This window comes from Cervus canadensis, chromosome 14 (genome assembly GCF_019320065.1).
Source record: "Cervus canadensis isolate Bull #8, Minnesota chromosome 14, ASM1932006v1, whole genome shotgun sequence".
NCBI classification, from domain to species: domain Eukaryota; kingdom Metazoa; phylum Chordata; class Mammalia; order Artiodactyla; family Cervidae; genus Cervus; species Cervus canadensis.
Window position 1 is genome coordinate 5,302,433 of NC_057399.1, and position 21,285 is coordinate 5,323,717.

The window sequence follows — 21,285 nt, forward strand, 5'->3', positions numbered from 1 at the left end:
AAGCTGGTGTTGGGAGTCACTCACATTTCAGCCAGGTGCACTGCTAATGTGCAGGTGTAAACCAGGGAACAGGTAAGGAAAGCATGATGTGAGCTGCAGTCTCTTGAAGGATTAATTGTGTATGTCCATAATGAATATATCCCAAGGTGCGTTTAATTATCTTCTATAAATGAAGACATTTTCTTCCTTTCTCCCCCTCTTTCCAGTTTCCCCATGTCATTTATATACATAAAGTAAGTATAGTCTATATTTGGATGTCATGAGAAGGAGAAGTCCCTTATTCATGGCTAAACATAATTTTAAAGGAATTTTAACTTTTAGACAACAAATATATATTACTCTTCTAAATAACTGATTATTTTTACATTTGAAAATACTCCATTTCTACTTAAGTGCTATATAAAGACATATTTTATTTTCTTGCCACATTAATTTTTTAATTGAAGTATAATTGCTTTACAGAATTTTGTGGTTTTCTGTCATACCTCAACAAGAATCAGCCATAGGTACACCTATGTCCCCTCCCTCCCAAACCTCCCTCCCATTTCCCTCACCATCTCACACTTCTAGATTGTCACAGAGCCCGTGTTTGAGTTCCCTGCATCGTACAGCAAATTCCCATTGGCTGTCTATTTTATACACGGCATTGAAAATTTCCATGTTACTTTCTCCATACATCTCACCCTCTCCCTCCTCTCCACCTCCTGTGCCCATAGGTCCGTTCTTTATGTTTGTTTCTCCATTGCTGCCCTGAAAATAAATTCATCAGTGCCATCTTTCTAGATTCCATATATATGTCTCAGTATAAAATATTTATATTTCTCTTTCTGACTTACTTCACTCTGTATAATAGGCTCTACATTAATCCACCTCATTAGAACTGACTGAAGTGCGTTCCTTCTTATGGCTGAGTAGTATTCCATTGTGTATATGTACCATACTTTCTTTATCCATTCATCTGTTGATGGACATCTAGGTTGCTTCCATGTTCTAGCTATTGTGAACAGTGCTGCAACGGACTTTGGGGTACATGTGTCTTTTTCAACTTTGGTTTCCTCAGGGTATATGCTTAGTAGTGGGATTGCTGGGTCATATGGTGGTTTTATTCCTAGTTTTTTTAAGGAATCTCCATACCACCTTCCATAGTGGCTATATCAATTTACATTCCCACCAGCAATGCAAGAGGATTCCCTTTTCTCCACACCCTCTCTAGCATTTATTGTTTGTAGACTTTTTGATGATGGCCATTCTGACTGGTGTGAGATGGTATCTCATTATAGTTTTGATTTGCATTTCTCTTATAACCAGTAATGTTCCACATCATTTCATGTGTTTGTTAGCCATCTACATTCATGTGTTTGTTAGCCATCTGTATTAAAGACATATTTTATTATGTTAATCCTTATTTTTCCTCTCACATTATATAGTAATACAACCACCTCACCTACATTCATGCCTGAATATTTTTTTCAAATAAGATAATTTTCAGTTACTCAGTTACTCCGTTTCCATATTCTGAAAAATTTGGAAGACATCATCATTAAAATTCAATTTGTAATCAAAATAACTTTTTCTTGAATGTTCATTCCAAATAACATATATTCTGTTTTCTGTACTTCATACTTTGAAGAATGTTAGCTATTTACTTTTCCAAATAGCTTATACTAGGGTAATACTTTGATTCTTTTTAGTACTGTGTAGCCATACTAATAAGATTTATAAATAGTTATATTTAATTATATTTTTATTCTTATAATGCAACATTCTAGATTTTATTTTAACAGTTTTAGTAATATTTTCACAACTAAGTCAAAATATATAATTAGAAATTGTACAGGAACATATAGGAATGGAAAAAGTATAATCTTTGGGTGAAATTTAACATAACTCTAAGTCTAAATAAAAATTTTGTTCTCACATTTCAAGTAGGAAAAATGGAGGCTTGGGTCAACACATTTTTTTTTAAGAAAAATATTGCATTTTTCTCCTGACTTTTTGAAGTCCACATCTATTAAGTATTTGTCATTCAAAAGAAAAGAGAAATGTTCTAATCAAACTGACATTTCCAAACATTAAAGTATTTAGCAGTACTTTTCATCTGGCAAATATAATTACACTTCCATTACATGATTCATGAGACCAGACATTCAAATGTTAATAGAATCGATTTCTTTTCATTCAGATATTTTGAATTTAGTATCATAGATAAGTGGTGTATCCTTGGATCAAAAAATATATGGTGTTCCAAGTCCTGTCGTCTGAGTAGAGGAGGCTGTTTTTGTTGCCTCTTCTTCTTCATCTTTTTTAAATTTAATAGAAATTTATTTTCCCAAAGTCTATCCAAGATCAAGAGTTGGTTTCTCCAGAGGCCTGTCTCCTTGGCTGTCTTCTTCTGGGTCCTCACATGGCTGTTTTTCCATGTGCCTATGCCCCTGACGTCTCTTCCTCATTTTAAAAGGATACCAGTCCTATTGGATTAAGGCCCCACTTGTATAATCTCATGCATCATTAGTCACCTCTTTAAAAGCCCTATCTCCAAAACTAGTCACCTTGGGGGTTAGGACTGCAATACATGAATGAGGATGGCGGAGAGGACACAGTTCAGTCCATCACAGAGAGCAACTGGAAAAAACAAAAGATTTGTACTCATAAAGTACAAGTTCTATCAGCTTTGTGCTGTTGGAGCAAATCATAGTAATTTCTCTAAGCATCTCCTTTCTCACCTATTAAATAACAGCAATTACTTTATGTTAAATTACTTGTAATCACTCCACTCAAATTCCAGATGGTTTATTGCAAAACTTTCTATTAGCCAGTGAAAGTGAAAGTTGCTCAGTCGTGTCCCCAACTCTTTGCAACACTATAGACTATACAGTCCACAGAATTTTCCAGGCCACAATACTGGGGTGGGTAGCCTTTCCTTTCTCCAGGGGATCTTCCCAACCCAGGGATTGAACCCAGGTCTCCTGCATTGCAGGCAGATTCTTTAGCAGCTGAGCCACAAGAGGTAACCAGGAATAAGGATCATTTCTCAATAAGTTAAGATGAAACAGAGGTTGCCATCAGAAATTTGGAGTTCACATCAGAAATTGTATGTTGGCAGTCCAGGTGTCAGAAACAATTTGGGAAAGTGTTGACCAGCATGGTGTCAACTGAATTCAAATAAAATTCACGGCTTCCAATTTAGCCTCTTTCTAAACCTGGTGGTAACAGACAGCCCTGAGTACCAAGGTTGACATCAGGGACGGGGTTTTTCCAGGGAACCCCTACCCCTGTTTTGTCTGTACACTGGCAATTGCTATCCATTATCACACTTGGGCTATCGTTGATGAACATATAGTCTTACTTATACTGGATCACTAGGCTGTTGCCCCTTAATCAACCAATTACCTGATGTAGGTGATTGAATAAATTAACAATAAAAAAATAAGTCTTTGTAGTTTAGCACCAAGAAGGGACGACATGCATAAAAGAAGTCATAAAAAGTTGTAAAAGGGGGCTGCCCTATTGGCTCAGCGGTAAAACATCTGCCTGCCAGTGCAGGAGACACAGGTTTGAGCCCTGGTCTGGGAACTTCCCACATGCAGAGGAGCATCTAAACTGGTGTGCCACAACTATTGAACCTGTGCTCTAGAGCCCGGGGGGCCACAACTACTAAAGCCCATGGGCCTAGAAGCCGTGCTCCACAACAAGAGAAGTCACTGCAATGAGAAGCCAGTGCACCACAACTAGAGAGTTGCCCCATCTCACTTCTACTAGAGAAAAGCCCATGCAGCAGCAAAGACCCAGTGCAGCCAAAAGTAAATAGACAAAGTAAATAAATAAAATTAATAAAAATAAAAGTTTTAAGAAGGGAAAGAATAAACATAAAAATATCCACTCGTAATAACACATGTAAACTAGGATTCTGATCTGCAGGGTAAAATGTTCTGCCCCACTTCACAAGCACACTCATGACCATCATACCTACATCCACACTGAACAGTGAAAAGCCTCTGTGTTACAGTTCTTCTAGCAGTTTCTTCAGCTGTTGTTTTGATTGAACAGTTCACTCTACTCTATAGACACCCTCTTCATTCACTTGTAAATGAAGATGAATGCTTACGAGAAAATAAGGCTGATCTGAAGGACTTGACAGAAATAATCAGTGTGAGGCACGCAACCCGCACATTAGCGAGTGAATGGCTGGATTGGGAGGACTGGAGGACAGGGCTGCCCGGCTGCGTTGCACTGAGTCATAGCTTTGAAACAAGGCCTTGAGTCAGAGCTATCAGGCTGGGGCTTCTGTTTTCCTGGCTCTGATAAGCCCGTCTCTTTTTGTCCAGGGGTTGAGCCTGCGATTTAACATTGCAATGACAGCGATAGTTATCCCCAAAAACATCCTTCTCGGCTCATTTCTAATACAGATCACTTATTCTTTGTGAAAGATGAGTGAGTCATGCAAGGAGCAGACTGCCCATTAGTGGCACATTGTTAATTTGTTCTTTAATTAGTTTAGTGACATATAATTATTTAGGGTCAAATAATAATTAAATTTTTGTACACTCCTTTTTTTCCCCTGGTAAATTACCACTGGACCACCCTCCATGATAAAGGATCTCTAAATAACACACAGGATGCTGGCTGAAGAACCCAAGGAAGTGTGTGATCTTTCCCTACAAAAGTCCCTTTTAAAAAAAAAAAAAATCTTTTTTATGAAAAGAAGCATTTTATCATCTTTGTTTAGAATTCTCCTTTTAAGAATAAATCATCTAATAAAAATATAAACTTTACACTTCTAAGTAAATGAGTTTTCTGAAACTTAAATTGCATCAACTTTTCATTTTTACTATACTTTACAAATATTATTTACACTTATGAACATTAAAATGGGCTTTTCTCTAGAGAACTCTACCGAGAAAATACATAAGTATTACATAAAAGTAAAGTTGGCTTCTTCAATCACCTGAAGTTAAATTAATCATCCATATTAAATTATCCATTTCTTTTTTTTTCCCAGAAGCAGCAATTGATTGTTACTTAAGAAGATTCAGCTAAAATCTCCTTAAAAATTGAAATTTAGAAATTTATTTTCTCATTTTGACTTAGGGGCTACAGAAACCGTGTTTATAATAACATGAAAATTTTTCAATTATATTAAAACAAAATATGATTTAGGAAATGAATTTTAGGAAAGCAAGATTAACTCATGTTCATAAGAGATGAGAAAGCTGTCTTTGGATTAAAAAGCAATATTAACAAAGCTTTCAATTTTTCAACGGTAAGCTATATTCTCCATCCAGTTAATAATTCTGAGTTGATAAAGTCTTGTTGCATACTACAAACTTCTAAAAAGAAAATACCTCACCCAAGAATCTAAGTTGATTATATTAACATTTGCAGAAGAATTTCAGCAGGCGCTTTGCTAATGTTGACCCTTAGCTAGCTAAGGCTCATAACTGTTGTCAGTTATTGGAGAAGAAAGGTCTTGGGAAGAAACTTCAAAAAATGATACAATGCAGCCCAAAGTAATCATTAAAATAAGCCTCACAAATATCTTTACCAACAAAGTATTTTGCGAGGTTTCTTTTTTTTTTTTAATGTAGACATGTTTGCACAGAATTGGCATGAATTAAAGACTTTTCCATATGTTTACACACAATGGACATGAACACCAGGGCCAGATTAAAGCAGTGAAAACAGATTTTGCTCAGGAACTTATATCAGGAGCAGGTCGGCACACCTATAGTGTTCATAAAATGACAGATTTTGAATAACCAATGCAGACTCCATGCTTTTGCTCAGGAATTCTGTCTGTAGATCAAGGCTTTGGTTTTGCTCCCAGCTCTGCTACTTGTTTGCAAGTCAACTGAACTTTAACACTCATCCATCAATCAAACACTGATCATATGCATATGATGTGCCAGGAATTGTGTTACACTCATGGGACCTAAGGAAATAACATAAATCCTTATAAAGTGCAAACTCCTTTTGTTCAGAGAAGGGAGAAGTCATGATCAGGGAAGGAGATACAAGTAAAACAACACTGACCATACAGTATAATCAATGCCATGATAAGTGCATATATAAGTGATTTTAATTATATTTTTAAAAGACCAGGGAAAATTAACCAAGTAACACTAAGGTGAGTTTCTAAAGTTCATAAGGAATAGATACGAGGATACCTGGGGATTGAGGCTAAGCGTAGTAAATAAAGGAAGTGATCATATATATAAGTGTGTGTGTGTGTGTGTGTGTGTGTGTGTGTGTGTGAAATTGAAAGAGTTAGTCACTCAGTCATGTCCAGCTCTTTGATACCTCATGGAGTATAGCCTGACAGGCTCCTCTGTCCATGGAGTTCTTCAGGCAAGGATACCAGAGTGGGTAGCCATTACTTTTTCCAGGAGATCTACCTGACACAGGGGTTTAACCCGGATTTCCTACATTTGCAAGCACATTCTTTACCATCTGAGAAACCAGGGAGGAGATATATATATATATATCTTATTATTTCTATCTAACTTCTCTATTATTAACACTGAAGGAGAAAAGCAGAGAAAATCAAAATGAGAAGGAAAGGCAAAAAAAAAATGCATGCCACATCAGTAGTCCTGCCAAAAATAAATGATCTAAATTCTTAAAGCTCTTTGTGTTGTTTCGGGGAAGATTATGTTCAAAGACCGAGACTGTCTTTGACAACATTTAACACGGGTTCACTGTGGGAATTATAATAATTTCACAAGCCAGTCGCATACAGGATAATGTCTCTTAATGAGCCAATAAGGATATAACAGTCCAAACCAATGATAGATTAATTACACTATTCAGTTCATTTCAGTTCAGTCGCTCAGTCGTGTCCGACTCTTTGCGACCCCATGAATTACAGCACGCCAGGCCTCCCTGTCCATCAATAACTCCCAGAGTCCACTCAAACTCATGCCCATCAAGTTGGTGATGCCATCCAGCCATCTCACCCTCTGTCGTCCCCTTCTCCTCCCGCCCCCAACCCCTCCCAGCATCAGGGTCTTTTCCAATGAGTCAACTCTTCGCATGAAGTGGCCAAAGTATTGGAGTTTCAGCTTCAGCATCAGTCCTTCCAATGAACACCCAGGACTAATCTCCTTTAGGATGAACTGGTTGGATCTCCTAGCAGTCCAAGCGACTCTCAAGAGTCTTCTCCAACACCATAGTTCAAAAGCATCAATTTTTCAGCACTCAGCCTTCCTCACAGTCCAACTCTCACATCCATACATGACCACTGGAAAAACCATAGCCTTGACCAGACAGACCCTCCCCTTATTCCAGGCAAGTAGAGATGAAAAGTAGAAAGTTCATGTTTTTTTTTTTTTTTTTTTTGACAGGAAATAGCATTTATTGGTGAGCGTGATTAAGGAGGGAACAGAGCTGATGCTCATGAGTGCAGGGCCCACCATTTGTCCAGGGGACCACGATTAGGGATGTATTTGACCCCACAGCCATCCGGGATGAGTCGCTTTTCTGCCACCATGTTCTCAAATTCATCCGCATTGAACTTGGTAAATCCCCACTTCTTGGAGATGTGGATCTTCTGACGGCCAGGGAACTTGAACTTGGCCCGGCGGAGGACTTCAATCACATGCTCCTTGTTCTGCAGCTTGGTGCAGATGGACATTATGACCTGGCCAATGTGGACCCTGGCCACTGTGCCCTGGGGCTTTCCAAAGGCACCACGCATACCTGTCTGGAGTCTAGATTGAGAAACAGCAGGCCAGTCATGAATGCCCACTAGGAAGAGTTGTCTCCAAGGTCCCTTAGGGCTACCTGTACAGGCAACAGGTTGCATACACTACCAAGGAGGCTGCTGTTTGCAGCCATTGCACACTGGGCCCCCATGGGGAAAAGAGCACAGTCGGCTTAATTGGCTGCAAAAGAAAGTTCATGTTTAATTGAGGTGTAACTTTGTATCAACTGGGAGAGATGGCTTAGGCAGTCCAGAGCTGATGTCCAGCTGCCCTTACAAAAACCAAAACCCTTTCTGCTAGCAAACCAAGGTACCAGTGTTGGTGGCAAGATAATGTCCTCTGAGAGGCCACTGTTAAATGTTCACCACTGCAGAACAAAGATTTGCCTTGCCCAGGCAGCAGCTGATGTTCCTAGGTCTTTAGCAATTTTTCTTATAAAATAAATGCAAATGATTCACCCAGAACATCATGAACTCATCCCCACCCAGACCGCTAACTGCATCTTATACCTCTCTCCCCTGTGGCTTAATTTCAGTCGCACTAACCTTGATGTCTCTCAGACAGGACAAGTTTGCTCCTGCCACAAGGCCTTTGCCTCAGCAGATTTTCTGTCTGGGACCCCTTCTCTAAACCTCAGAGGACTGGTTCTTCTTTGTCACTCTGGTTCAGTTTAAGTCACCTCCTTAAAGAGGACTTCACTGGCCATGCAATCAAATGGTACCACTAGATCACCCTTTTCTTTTTTCTGTATTTTTTATTAACCATTTTAAAAATTATAGTTAATTTACAATGCTGTGTTAGTGTCAGGTGTATAGCAAAGTGATCCAGTTACAGTATATATACATATGTGTGTATATATACACATATATTCTTTCTCAGATTCTTTTCTAGTATAGGTTGTTACAATATCTCAAATATATTTTTCTGTGTTACACAGTAGATCCTTTTCATTTATTTTATATATAGTAGTGTGTATCTGCTAATCCCAGGCTCCCAATTTATCCCTCCCCACCCATTTCCCTTTCAGTAACCATAAGTTTGTTTTTTATGTAAGTGAGTCGATTTGTAAACAAGTTCATTTGCATCATTTTTTTAAGCTTTCACCTGTAAGTGAAGCTCCAATACTTTGGCTATCTGATGCAAAGAGCTGCTTCATTGGAAAAGACTCTGAGGCTGGGAAAGATTTTGTGCAGGAGGAGAAGGGGGCAGCAGAGGATGAGATGGTTGGATGGTATGGACTCATTGCTCAAACTCAATGAACTAGAGTTTGAGCAAACTCCAGGAGGTAGTGAAGGACAGGGAAGCCTGGCAAGCTACAGTCCATGAATCTCTTTGGGGTTGCAAAGAGTAGGACACAACTTAGTGACTGAACAACAACAGTAAGTGACATTATGATATTTGTCTTTGACTTTCTTCACAAGAATATTGTTTGACAAAGAAAAGGTTTTCTAAAGGTTTGTTTGAGGCTTATTTATTTAGGAAAAGCCAAAAACATTTTAAAGACTTCCTCAATATTTTGAAAATATTTTGTGAAAAGTGAACATCATAGAAATTTTCCCAAAAACAAGTACATAGTTTTGTTTTTGGTATAGAGGTAATGAGGAATAAATATGGTAGACATAGAAGATGTTGAAGAATTACAGAGATGCCACAAAATAATGAGAAAAGTCTCTGAAGTACCAGGACAATGAGATGAATAACCGGCCTTTGAAAAGCTTCATTGTTTCTTAAAATAAATCTTACCCTCTCATTCCCCTCCTGTGTCCTTGAGTCTGTTCTCTACATCTGCCTCTCCACCTCTTCCCAGGAGCATTCACATATATACACTAAAACATGTAAAATAGATAACTAGTGGGAAGCTATTGTATAGCACAGGGAGCTCAACTCTGTGCTCTGTGACAAGCTAGAGGGGTGGGATGGGGGTGGGCAGGAGGGAAGCTCAAGAGGGAGAGATATGTGTGTACACAGCTGATTCACACTGTTGTGAATCAGAAACTGACCCAACCTTGTAAAGCCATTATCCTCCAACTTTAAAAAAATAAAACACAAATAAATTTCTTTTAATATTTTAAATAAATAAATAAATCCTGACTTGCAGGAGGACTGGGTATAAGTGAAGACACTCTTGTTCCCATGCCATTCCTCTTACATGCATAAGATTATTGTTTAAAATACTTAAAAACAGCCCTTGTGAGCAAAAGGATTAAACACCCTTCTAGATTCCAATATGAATCTCTACCATTCCTGATATTTCTGGGAAAAGATAAGCAGACAGCACTGTTATAACAGCCAACCTGAAATTCAGACTCAAACAAAGAAAAGACCTCCTTTCCAGAAGGCATGTTGCTGCCACAGGACTAGAAATTGGCCCCATAGGCTGTCAAAACAATGTTGCTGGGCTCTCTAGTGTTTTAATGGGAATGCTGGCACAAGATCTATGAGGAAGCAACTGGATTAATACACAGTCTAAGCATAGCATCATGTTCCAGTACCTGGTACAAGAGTTGTCCACGAGAGTTACTGCCAAGTTCATATAAGATTAAAAATAGATCCCCATTAAGTGAAATACCCCAGCACAGGCTTGAGTTTAAATGGAGAGTACAAAAATAGGAATGACTTTTGTTGCCATATTACTAAATTCCTAATACAGCCTCCTTCCAATTTCCTTAGTAATATTTCGCTCTCTATCTCTTTTTATTTTGACCCTGTGGCATGTGGGATCTTAGTTTTCCCAACCAGGGATTGAACCTCTGCACTTTGCAATAGTACAGAGTCCTAACCACTGGAACACCACAAATGCCCCTTAGTAGCATCTCTTGACCAAGTTAGCACCAGATGCCAAGTTATATTCCTTTCTGAAATATAAAGGCAATATAATCAATGACTTTATGTCCCCAGTCAGGAGTAAACGTCATTGTCTGTGCAGAGGCAGGTTTATTACAGTGTACACAGAATGCCAATTACCACCAAATCTGTTCCATGACGGGCATTCTGGAACACAGAGCTCAGACAGCCATATTTAATAATCTAAATTATATTAAGATAAAAGAAAAAATAACAACATAACTAAAAGAGTTTGGGGGTTTGTGTGTATACAGGTTCTGTAGTAAATTTGACATAAACAAGAGGTTCTGAGCTAAATACTAAGAGAAACTAGAGAGTTCTAAGGTAAAATCTGACAGAAACTTGAGGGTTCTGAAGTGAATTCTGACAGAACAGAGGATGTTCTGAGGTAAATTCTGTCAGAACCTAAGACCTTCTTAGGTAAAATCTGCCAGAAACTAGAAGGTTATGAGTTAAAATCTGACAGAACCTAGGACGTTCTGAGGTAAAAGCTGACCGAAACTGGAGGGTTCTGAGGTCAAATGTGACAGAAACTAGAGGGTTCTCAGGTAAAATCTGACAGGAACAAGAGGATTCTGAGGTCAAATCTGACAGAAACTAGGGGGTTCTGTGGTCAAATGTGACAGAAACATGAGGGTTCAGAGGTCAAGCGTGACAGAAACTCAAGGGTTCTGAGGCAAAAATCTGAAAGAAAATAGGATTCTGAGGTCAAATCTGACAGAAACTAAGGGGTTCTGAGGTCAAATGTGACAGAAACTAGAGGATTCTGAGGTAAAATTTGACAGAAACTCGAAAGTTCTGAGGTCAAATCTCAAAGAAAATAGAAAGGTTCTGAGGTAAAATCTGACAGAAACCTGAGGTTTCTGAGGTAAAATTTGGCACAAACTAGAGGGTTCTGAGGTAAAATCTGACAAAACCTAGGACTTCTGAGGTAAAATGTAATGAAATATACAGGGTTTTGCAGCAAAATTTGACAGAAACTGGAGGGTTCTTAGCTAAATATCTGATATAAACTTGGACATTCTGAACATAGAATAAGTTGAAGGTGAAAATCTCTCAGTCGTGTCCGACTCCTTGTGACCCCATGGACTATGCAGTAGTCCATGGAATTCTCCAAGCCAGAATACTGGAGTGGATAGATAGGCTTTCCCTTCTCCAGAGATTAAACCCTGGGATTAAACCCTGGTCTACCCGCATTGCAGGAGGATTCTTTACCTGCTGAGCCACAAGGAAACACAAGCATACAGGAGTGGGGAGCCTATCCCTTCTCCAGAGGATTTTCCTGACCCAGAAATTGAACCAGGGTATCCATGCAGGCAGATTCTTGATCAAGTGACCTATCAGGGAAGCCCTAGATCTTACTATGTTCTGTGGTAAATCTAACAGAAAGATGGAGGTCCTGAGGTGAAGTGTACTGAAAGTAATTTCTGCTGTAAATTTGGTGGGAAAGAAGGATTTTTTGTGGTGAAATTAGATCAAATAGAAAATGGAGCTTCTAGGTTATTCTCACAGAAAGAAGCAATTTTCAAACAGGGAGACAGATTTCTGAGGGAAGCTTGTCTGGGAAAAAGTCTACTTCTGACTAAAAGACAGGGATTTCTGATAGAAAGAAGGAAATTTCTGAGAAATACCTGACAGAAAGAAGGTTTCTTACAGAATAAAAGGTGATTTCTGAGGAAATTCTTACAGTAAGAAGAAGATATGTGACCCAAAGGACATTTCTGAGGGATTTTGAATGAAAGTTGGAGATTTCTGATTGCAAGATTTCTGAGGGAAACTTGACAAAAAGGAGATTTCTGACTGAAAGAAAGATATTTCTGAGGGTACTTTGACTAAAAGAAGAAAACTTCTGAGGAAATTCCAACAGAATACAGAAATTTTTTGAGGGAAAGAAGATTTCTGAAGGAAAAATGGAGATTTATGAGGAAAAGAGGCAGATTCCTGAGGGAATTGTGAGGGAAAGAAGCAGATTTTGAGGTGGAAAAAGAGATTGCTGAGAGAATTCTGAGGAAATGAGATTGAGGAAATTCTGAGAGAAAGGAAATTTCTGAAGTAAATAATGAGATTTCTGAGGGAATTCTGATTGAAAGTAGGAGATTTCTGAGAAAAAGTAAGAGATGTCTGAAAGAATTTTGAGGCAAAGAAGATTTATGAGTCAATTTTGAGGGAAAGAATTGATTTCTGATGGAGAAGGAAATGGCAACCCACTCCAGTATTCTTGCCTGGAGAACCCCATGGACAGAGGAACCTGGTGGGCTACAGTCCACAGGGTCGCAGAGTTGGGTACAACTGAGCAACTATACTTTATTGATTTCTGAAACAAAGAAAGACACTTATGATATTCTGAGGGGAAGGATGGAAATTTCTGGGCAAAAGGAGATTTCTGAGGGAATTCTTTAGGAAAGAAGGGGATTTCTGAAGGAATTCTGAAGAAAAGGAGGTGAGTTTGAGGGTTACTGAAAGGAGGGTGAGAGGGATCTGAGTGAATGTAGGTGAGAGGAATTCTGTTTGAGGGAGGATGTGAGGGAATTTTGAGGAAATGAGATTGACAGGGAATTCTGAGAGAAAGGTAATGTTCCTTCTTTTATTTTTTATTTTAGTTATATATGCTTTTATCTCTTTTAGTATTCTAGCTGAGAGTTTGTCAATTTTGTTGACATTTTATCTTGTTTTGTTGATTGTTGTTTTTCCATTCTCTATTTCATTTATATCTGTTCTATATTACTTTCCTCCTTCTGGGCAATATTGTTCTTTATAGCACTGGACTTTACTTCCACCACCAGACATATCCACAACTGGGTGTTGTTTTCCCTTTGGCTCAGCCTCTTCATTCCTTCTGGAGCTACATCTCCACTCTTCTCCAGTAGCATATTGGGCACCTACCGACCTGGGGAGTTCATCTTTCAGTGTCATATCTTTTAGTCTTTTCATACTGTTCATGGGGTTCTCAAGGCAAGAATGCTGAAGTGGTTTTCCAGTCCCTTCTCCAGTGGACCACATTCTGTCAGAACTTTCCATCATACCCATTCATCTTAGTGGCCCCACACGGCATGGCTCATAGCTTCATTGAGTTAGACAAGGCTTTGATCCATGTGATCAGTTTGGTTAGTTTTCTGTGATTGTGATTTTCATTCTGTCTGCCCTCTGATGGATAGAGGTAAGAGGCTTGTAGAAGCTTCCTGATGGGAGGGACTAGCTGTGAGGAAAACTGCATCTTGCTCTGGAGGACATCTTGCTCAGTAAGTCTGGAATCCCATTTTCTGCTGATTGGTGTGGCTTTGTTCTCTCCCTGTAGTTTGGCCTGAAGCAACTTCCTTCAAAAGGACTTATGCCAGCATGCCCTGGCTCCCAGGACTATTATAGTCAGTGTCCCTGACTCCACAGCAGGCCACTGTCAACCCACGCCTCCACCAGAGACTCCAGGACACTCACAAATTCTGGCTTAGTTTCTTGTGGGGTCATTGCTCCTTTTCCCTGGGCCCTGTTGGGCACAAGATTTTGTGGCGCCCTCCAAGAGTCTGTGTCCCTAGTCCTATGGAAGTTCTGTAATCAGATCCCACTAGCCTTCAAAGTCAATTCCTTGGGGGATCTCAGTCCCTTTGCTGGATCCCCAGGTTGGGAAAATGGTTGTGGGCCCTAGGAATTCTTGCAGCAGTGTGAGAACTTCTTTGGTATAATTGTTCAGTTTGTGGGTCATCTGATTGATGGCTCTATGGTGGGGCTAATGGCAACCTCCTCTAAGAGGACTTATGCCACACACCAAGCCACCCAGATCTGCTGCAGCCAGAGTCTCTGTCCCCGTGTCAGGCATTGCTGACCCATGCCTCCGCAGGAGACACTCAAACACTCAAAGACAGGTCTGGCTCAGTCTCCTGTGGAGGTCACTGCTCCTTTCCCTGGGTCCTGGTGTACACAAGATTTGTTTGTGCCTTCAGAGCGTTTCTGGTGGGTATGAGGTTTGATTCTAAGTGATTGCGCATCTCCTACAGTCTTGTTGGGGCTTCTTCTTTGCCCTTGGACATGGGGTATCTCTTTTTGGTGGGATCCAACATTTTTCTGTCAAAGTTTGTTCAGCAGCAAGTTGAGATTTTGATGTTTTGCAGGAGAAGATCAGCGCACATCCTTCTACTCTGCCGTCATGTTAGACACATCTATTTCCACAGCCATGTCAAAAGTGGCCCCCTCAGCTTATTCTTGCTGCTGCCAGCTCTCTACTTGTCCCTGGAATCTTTGCTGGAGCTTCCATCTCAAGGTCCCAACCTGCTCTGCAGGCAGAAGCTTGCTAGGCAGGGACTTGTGTGGAGCTTTTCTCAGCTCCCCGACCATGCCCTCTGAGTGGGGGAGACTTGTGTGGGCTTCTGTCAGCATCCTGAGTTCACCCTCTGTGTCACCGGGCTTGTGTGTACATCTCTCAGCTCTCCAAGTCTGCTTTCTGCACCATGGGGCTTGTGTGCTCATGTTTGTGGTCAACAGGAGATGGCAAGAGTGAACATTGACATTTTAGGAATCAGTGAACTAAAACGGACTGGAATGGGTGAATTTAATTCAGATGACCATTATATCTACTACTGTGGGCAAGAATCCCTTAGAAGAAATGAAGTAGTCAATGAAATAATCTGAAATGCAGTACTTGGGTGCAAGCTTAAAAATGACAGAATGATCTTAGTTCATTTCCAAGGCAAACCATTGAATATCACAGTAATCCAAGTCTATGCCCCAATCACTAATGCCAAAGAAGCTAAAGTTGAACAGTTTTATGAACACCTACAAGACCTTCTAGAACTAACACACAAAAAAGATGTTGTTTTCACCATAGGGGACTGGAATGCAAAAGTAAGAGGTCAAGAGATACCTGAAGTAACAGGCAAGTTTGGCCTTGGAGTACAAAATGAAGCAAGGCAAAGGCTAAAAGAGTTTTTCCGAGAGAACGCACTGGCCATAAAACGCACCCTCTTCCAACAACACAAGAGATGTCTCTACACATGGACATCACCAGATGGTCAATACTGAAATCAGATTGATTATATTCTTTGCAGCCAAAGATGGAGAAGCTTTATACAGTCAGCAGAAACAAGACCAGGAGCTGACTGTGGCTCAGATCATGAACTCTTTATTGCAAAATTCAGGCTTATATTGAATTAGGGAAAACCACTAGGCCATTCAAGTATGACCTAAATCAAATCCCTTATGATTATACAGTGGAAGTGACAAATAGATTCTAGGGATTAGATCTGAGAGACAGAGTGCCTGAAGAACTATGGACGGAGGTTCATGACATTGTACAGGAAGTGGTGATCAAAACCATCCCCAAGAAAAAGAAACGCAAAAAGGCAAAATGGTTGTCTGAGGAGGCCTTACAAATAGCTGAGAAGAGAAGCAAAAGGCAAAGGAGAAAAGGAAAGATATATCCATTTGAATTCAGAGTTCCAAAGAATAACAAAGAGAAATAAGAAAGCCTTCCTAAGTGATCAATGCAAAGAAATAGAAGAAAACAATAGAATGGGAAAGACTGGAACTCTCTTCAAGAAAGTTAGAGATACCAAGAGAATATTTCATGCAAAGATGGGCACAATAAAGGACAGAAATGGTGACGACCTAACTTAAGCAGAAGAGATTAAGAAGAGGTACCAAGAATACACAGAAGAACTGTACAAAGAAGGTCTTCATGACCAGATAACCACGATGGTTTGATCACTCACCTAGAACCAGATATCCTGGAGTGTGAAGTCAAGCAGGCCTTAGGAGGCATTACTGTGAACAAAACTAGTGGAGGTGACAGAATTCCAGTTGAACTATTTCAGATCCTAAAAGATGATGCTTTTAAAGTGCTGCCATCAATATGCCAGAAAATTTGGAAGATTCAGCAATGGCCACAGGACTGGGAAAGATCAGTTTTCATTCCAATCTCAAAGAAAGGCAGTGCCAAAGAATGTTCAAACTTCTGCACAATTACACTCATTTGACCTGCTATCAAGGTACGGTTCAAAATCATTTAAGTCAGGCTTCAGCAATATTTGTACAGCTGTGTACAAGTGGATGTACAAACTGGATTTAGAAAAGGCAAAAGAACCAGAGATCAAATTGTCACCATGCAGTGGATTATAGAAAAAGCAAGAGAATTCCAGAGAAACATCTACTTCTGCTTCATTGACTACATTAAAGCCTTTGACTGTGTGGATCACAATAAACTGGAAAATTCTTAAAGAAATGGGAATGCCAGATCACCTTACCACCCCTCTGAGAAACCTGTATGCAGGCCAAAAAGCAACATTTAGAACCAGGCATGGAATAACAGACTGGTTGGGAAAGGAGTACATCAAGGTTGTATATTTTCACCCTGATTGTTAACTTCTATGTAGAGTACATCATGCAAAATGCCAGGCTGGATGAAGCACAAGCTGGAATCAAGATTGCTGGGAGAAATATCAACAACCTCAGATATGCAGATGATACCATTCTAACGACAGAAATTGAAGAGGAGCCAAACAGCCCCCTTGATGAGGTGAAAAAGAAGAGTGAAAAAGGTGGCTTAAACTCAACATTTAAAAAAACTAAGATCATGGCATCTGGTCCCATCACTTCATGGCAAATAGATGGGGAAACAATGGAAACAGTGGCAGATTTTCTTTTCTTGGGCTCCAAAATCACTGCAAACTGTGACTGCAGTCATGAAGTTAAAGACCCTTGCTCCTTGGAAAGAAAGCTATGATAAACCAAGACAGAATATTAAAAAAGCAGCATCACTTTGCTGGCAAAGGTCCATCTAGTCAAAGCTATGATTTTTCCAGTAGTCATGTACAGATGTGAAAGTTGGACCATAAAGAAGGTTGAGCGCTGAAGAATTGATACTTTCAAATTGTAGTGCTGGAGAAGACTCTTGAGAGTCCCTTGGACTGCAAGGAGATCAAACCAGTCAATCCTAAAGGAGATCAACCCTGAACATTCATTGAAAGGACTGATGCTGAAGTTCTAATACTTTGTCCTCTTGATGCTAAGAGCCAACTCATGGGAAAAGACCCTGATGCTGGAAAAGACTGAAGACATGAGAACGGGGTGACAGAGGATGAGATGGTTGTATGGCATCACAAACTCAATGGACATGAGTTGGAGAAAACTTTGGGAGATGGCAAAGACTGACATGCTGCAGTCCATGGGGTCACAAAGAGTCGGACACAACTTAGCGACTGAACAACAACAGCAATGTAGAATATTCATGATCTATTGAATCTGGCTTCTCTGGCTTCCATATCAAACATGAAGAAAATAAAGGCTCTTACAGTAAAAAGAAACTAGCAAGATAGTGGAGGAGCCAGAATCAGACACCACAGCCATTCAGATTTCATCTTGTTGGCAGGTGCTGAAGTATCTTAAATGTTTCTTAAAAGTATCTTAAATGAATTCACCAGGGAACTCATCTGGACTTGGTGATTTCTGTTCTGGGAGATTATGAATTATTGATTCAATTTTTTTAGTAGATATGGATCTATTTACATCATCTGAATAAGGACACTCATTACTTTTTATAAGTTTAGAAACTGAAAATATTCATACTCTGATGGAGTTTCAAATTTTATTTCATATTCTAATTTTAATTAACCATTTTGGACTTTGCTTATATATTTTCTTAGAATTATATATATTTAATTTAATTCTTACCTCCAAATACTAGTGAAAGGAAAGACAAAAAATAAAATCTATTTCATTTTATTTTTTTTCTGATTTGACAGAACAGGACCCTACAGTATTGTATTACATCACAATCTAGTATATATAGAATAATACCTTCCAATAGACCTTTTGCAAACATTAGCTTAAGTGTTTAATCTATAATTCTGTGAGGTGTTTTAGTTCTGCTACTTCTGATTCAGGCATTCTTTATCCTCATAAGATAATTGATGCTAAAAAAAAAAAAGAGAGAGAGAGAGTTACATTTCCTGACATTTTTCTCAGGTTAATCTTCAAAGAAGGGTAATTAAAGCTGCTATTAATTGAACATTGCTAGGAATTGAACATATGCTAGGAATCACCACAATAATTAATCTTTAAAAGATATATTGAGGTCAAAGATAGAACTCTACTATGCAAGCAAAGTTTTTTTAAACAGCTTTATTGAGGTAAAATTGGCATACACAAAAATGCTGATATTAGAGGATACAGTTTGCTAAGTTTAGGCACATGTATGTTCCCATTACACCATTTCTACAGTTAAGATAGTGAGGGTATCCATCAGCCCTAAATTTCTTCCTGCTGTCTTGTCATCCACCCATCTCACTCCTTCCCTGCCCCCCACTCCCGTCCAGACAACCACTGATCTGCTTTCTGTCACCAGAGATTAATGTGCGTTTTCTAGAGTTTCATATAAATGGAGTCATAAAATATGCACTCTTTCTATTTGGCTTCTTGCACTCAGCATACTTTAAGAGATTTATACATGTCCATTGTCTGTATCTCTGTGTGTGTGTGTGTGTGTATGCATGTGTGTGTTCATTCAGTCACTCAGTTGTGTCCAACTCTTTTGCAACCCGGTGGACTATAGCCCACCAGGCTCCTCTGTCCATTGGATTTCCCAGGCAAGAATACTGGAGTGGGTTGCCATTTCCTACTCCAGGGTATCTTCCTGACCCAGGGATCAAATCTGCCTTATGTCTCCTGCATTGGTAGATAGGTTCTTTACCACTAATGCCACCCTCCTTTTTTGTAGTTTTATCTCACCATGACTAGAGACACAGATGTAGAGAACAAAAGTATGCATACCAAGGGAGAAAAGGGGAGGAACTGGGAGATTAGGACTGACATGAATATACACGCTGCTATGTATAAAATGCATAACTAACGAGAACCTACTGTGTAGCACAGGGAACTACACTCAGTGCTCTGCAGTGATCTCAATGGGAAGGAAATCCAAAAAAGAGGGGATATATGTATGTGTATAAATAAGCGCTCAGGGCTGGTGCACTGGGAAGACCCAGAGGGATGGGATGGGATGGGGAGGGAGGCAGGAGAGGGAATCAGGATGGGGAACACATGTAAATCCATGGCTGATTCATGTCAATGTATGGCAAAAACCACTACAATATTGTAAAGTAATTAGCCTCCAACTAATAAAAGTAAATGAAAAAAAAAAAAAAGACATAGACTGGCTGGGGGGATGAAAACATATGCGTGTATGCACTTCCACTTACCACCACTCCCAAATTGTATGTAATTATTTTATATTGTTAAGTTGATCATGTTCCCATTATGGCTTGCAATTGTAATTATCTTTTTTTTTGGTCTAGCTATTGATTGTGAAAACTGATAAACATCTTTTGCTATTGTGATTTTGTAACTTTTACTCAGTTAATACCATTGTATCATGATTGGTCAACAGAAAAATAAAAGAACTCTATATCACCAAAAAATAAATAAATAAATAGATAAATATACCTGATTCACTTTGCTGTATAGCAGAAGCTAACATGACATTGTAAAGCAACTATACACCAATGAAAAATTGTTTTAAAAATCATCAGGATAAGCATTTCATTGAAATATGTAGGAATACCAAAGTATTTACCTTCACTAGTGTCTCCTTTGCTCAAAGATAAAAATCCCAGTTTTCCCCTGAGTTGAAAAGAGTAAGAAAACATGTTTCCTAAACCCTCCATTTAAAAACTGAGCCTCAAACTAAGTGGTTATAAAAAATACCTGGAGAACTGATATTAAATGCAGAATCCCAGGCTTCGTCTCCAGAGATTCTGGCTCAGTAGACCTGAGGAGGGCCCAAGATTGTCATTGTATTATCATTTCCCCAGCTGTTCCTGATACAGGTGATTCTAGACCACTGCACGAGAAACCCCGCAGACTAATGGAAAAGCAGCTGTGCCCCGAGCACATTAAAACCTAACGGTCAGACTCTAATGCTCCTACTGGTAGTCCTTCTAGAGAAACCGGACAGAGCTGCTACAAGGAAATTGTTAAATACTCTGTTCCAGGAAAGTATGAATAATCCCATTTCTTTCTGTACTACAGAGAATTATCTTCTCAACATGCAATATGATTTCTTTTCTGAAAATAAAACTGTTGGCTTAAATAGTCACACTGTATCATAATTCTATAACTAACGAAAATGACCTGAGAGCTTTAGGAAGCATGAGGGCGAATAAATAAATTATATCTACTTGATGTTTCCAGCATTTTCTCCTTTCTATTTCCCATCCTATCTTGGAGTTGAACTTTGGTAGCTAGGTCCCTGGAACTTCAAAGGAAATCCTAGTTAAGGCTCAACATTTTCAGTGTCATCACTAATGGTACTGTTATCATTGCTGACATGAACCTATGAACTACTAAACCAAGCTTGACTTAATTCATATTAATCAAGATGTCAGATAGAGGCACTTACCCTATCTCCCATTTGACTTATAGGTCTCATATTTTCTATCCTTATAAAAGGTGCCACCCTATCAGTTGAAAATTGAACTGTGGCTTAAAGTCAAGTGGTTAAATCAATTAAAGCTATCCTTAGATGTTTAAGAACACAATGCTCAACTTATCACCTAGAAACTAGCATATCGGAGGAGGAAAACAAACACAGCCAGAAGAATTCATGAGGGACCATGTTACAGACAAATAGAAGGGCGTAAGAAAGAGGGTGAAAGATGTGGAGAAGGTATTTGAAGGTGGAAGAACAGAAGAAAGGGAAACTAGCTTAGTGACATAGTGCCTGATAGAAGTCATTCAATATATTTTGTAGGATTCCATA

General features: G+C 39.2%; 1 protein-coding gene and 1 non-coding gene across 2 annotated transcripts; both read right to left on the minus strand.

Moving 5' to 3' along the window:
- Window positions 1-7,326: 7,326 nt before the first annotated feature.
- On the minus strand, window positions 7,327-7,880 carry LOC122453100 (60S ribosomal protein L10-like). Its single transcript, XM_043486951.1, has one exon. It carries the CDS (start codon window positions 7,799-7,801, stop codon window positions 7,391-7,393), a length of 411 nt encoding a protein of 136 aa, XP_043342886.1. The 5' UTR covers window positions 7,802-7,880; the 3' UTR covers window positions 7,327-7,390.
- LOC122453456 lies at window positions 7,752-7,886 on the minus strand. The gene has a single exon (XR_006273073.1). It is a non-coding gene; the product is annotated as a small nucleolar RNA SNORA70 (small nucleolar RNA).
- Window positions 7,887-21,285: the final 13,399 nt, after the last annotated feature.

Bases quoted from the DNA above. Each gene is read 5' to 3' on its own strand.
- LOC122453100 (XM_043486951.1), bottom strand. From the start codon at position 7,801: ATGCAACCTGTTGCCTGTACAGGTAGCCCTAAGGGACCTTGGAGACAA.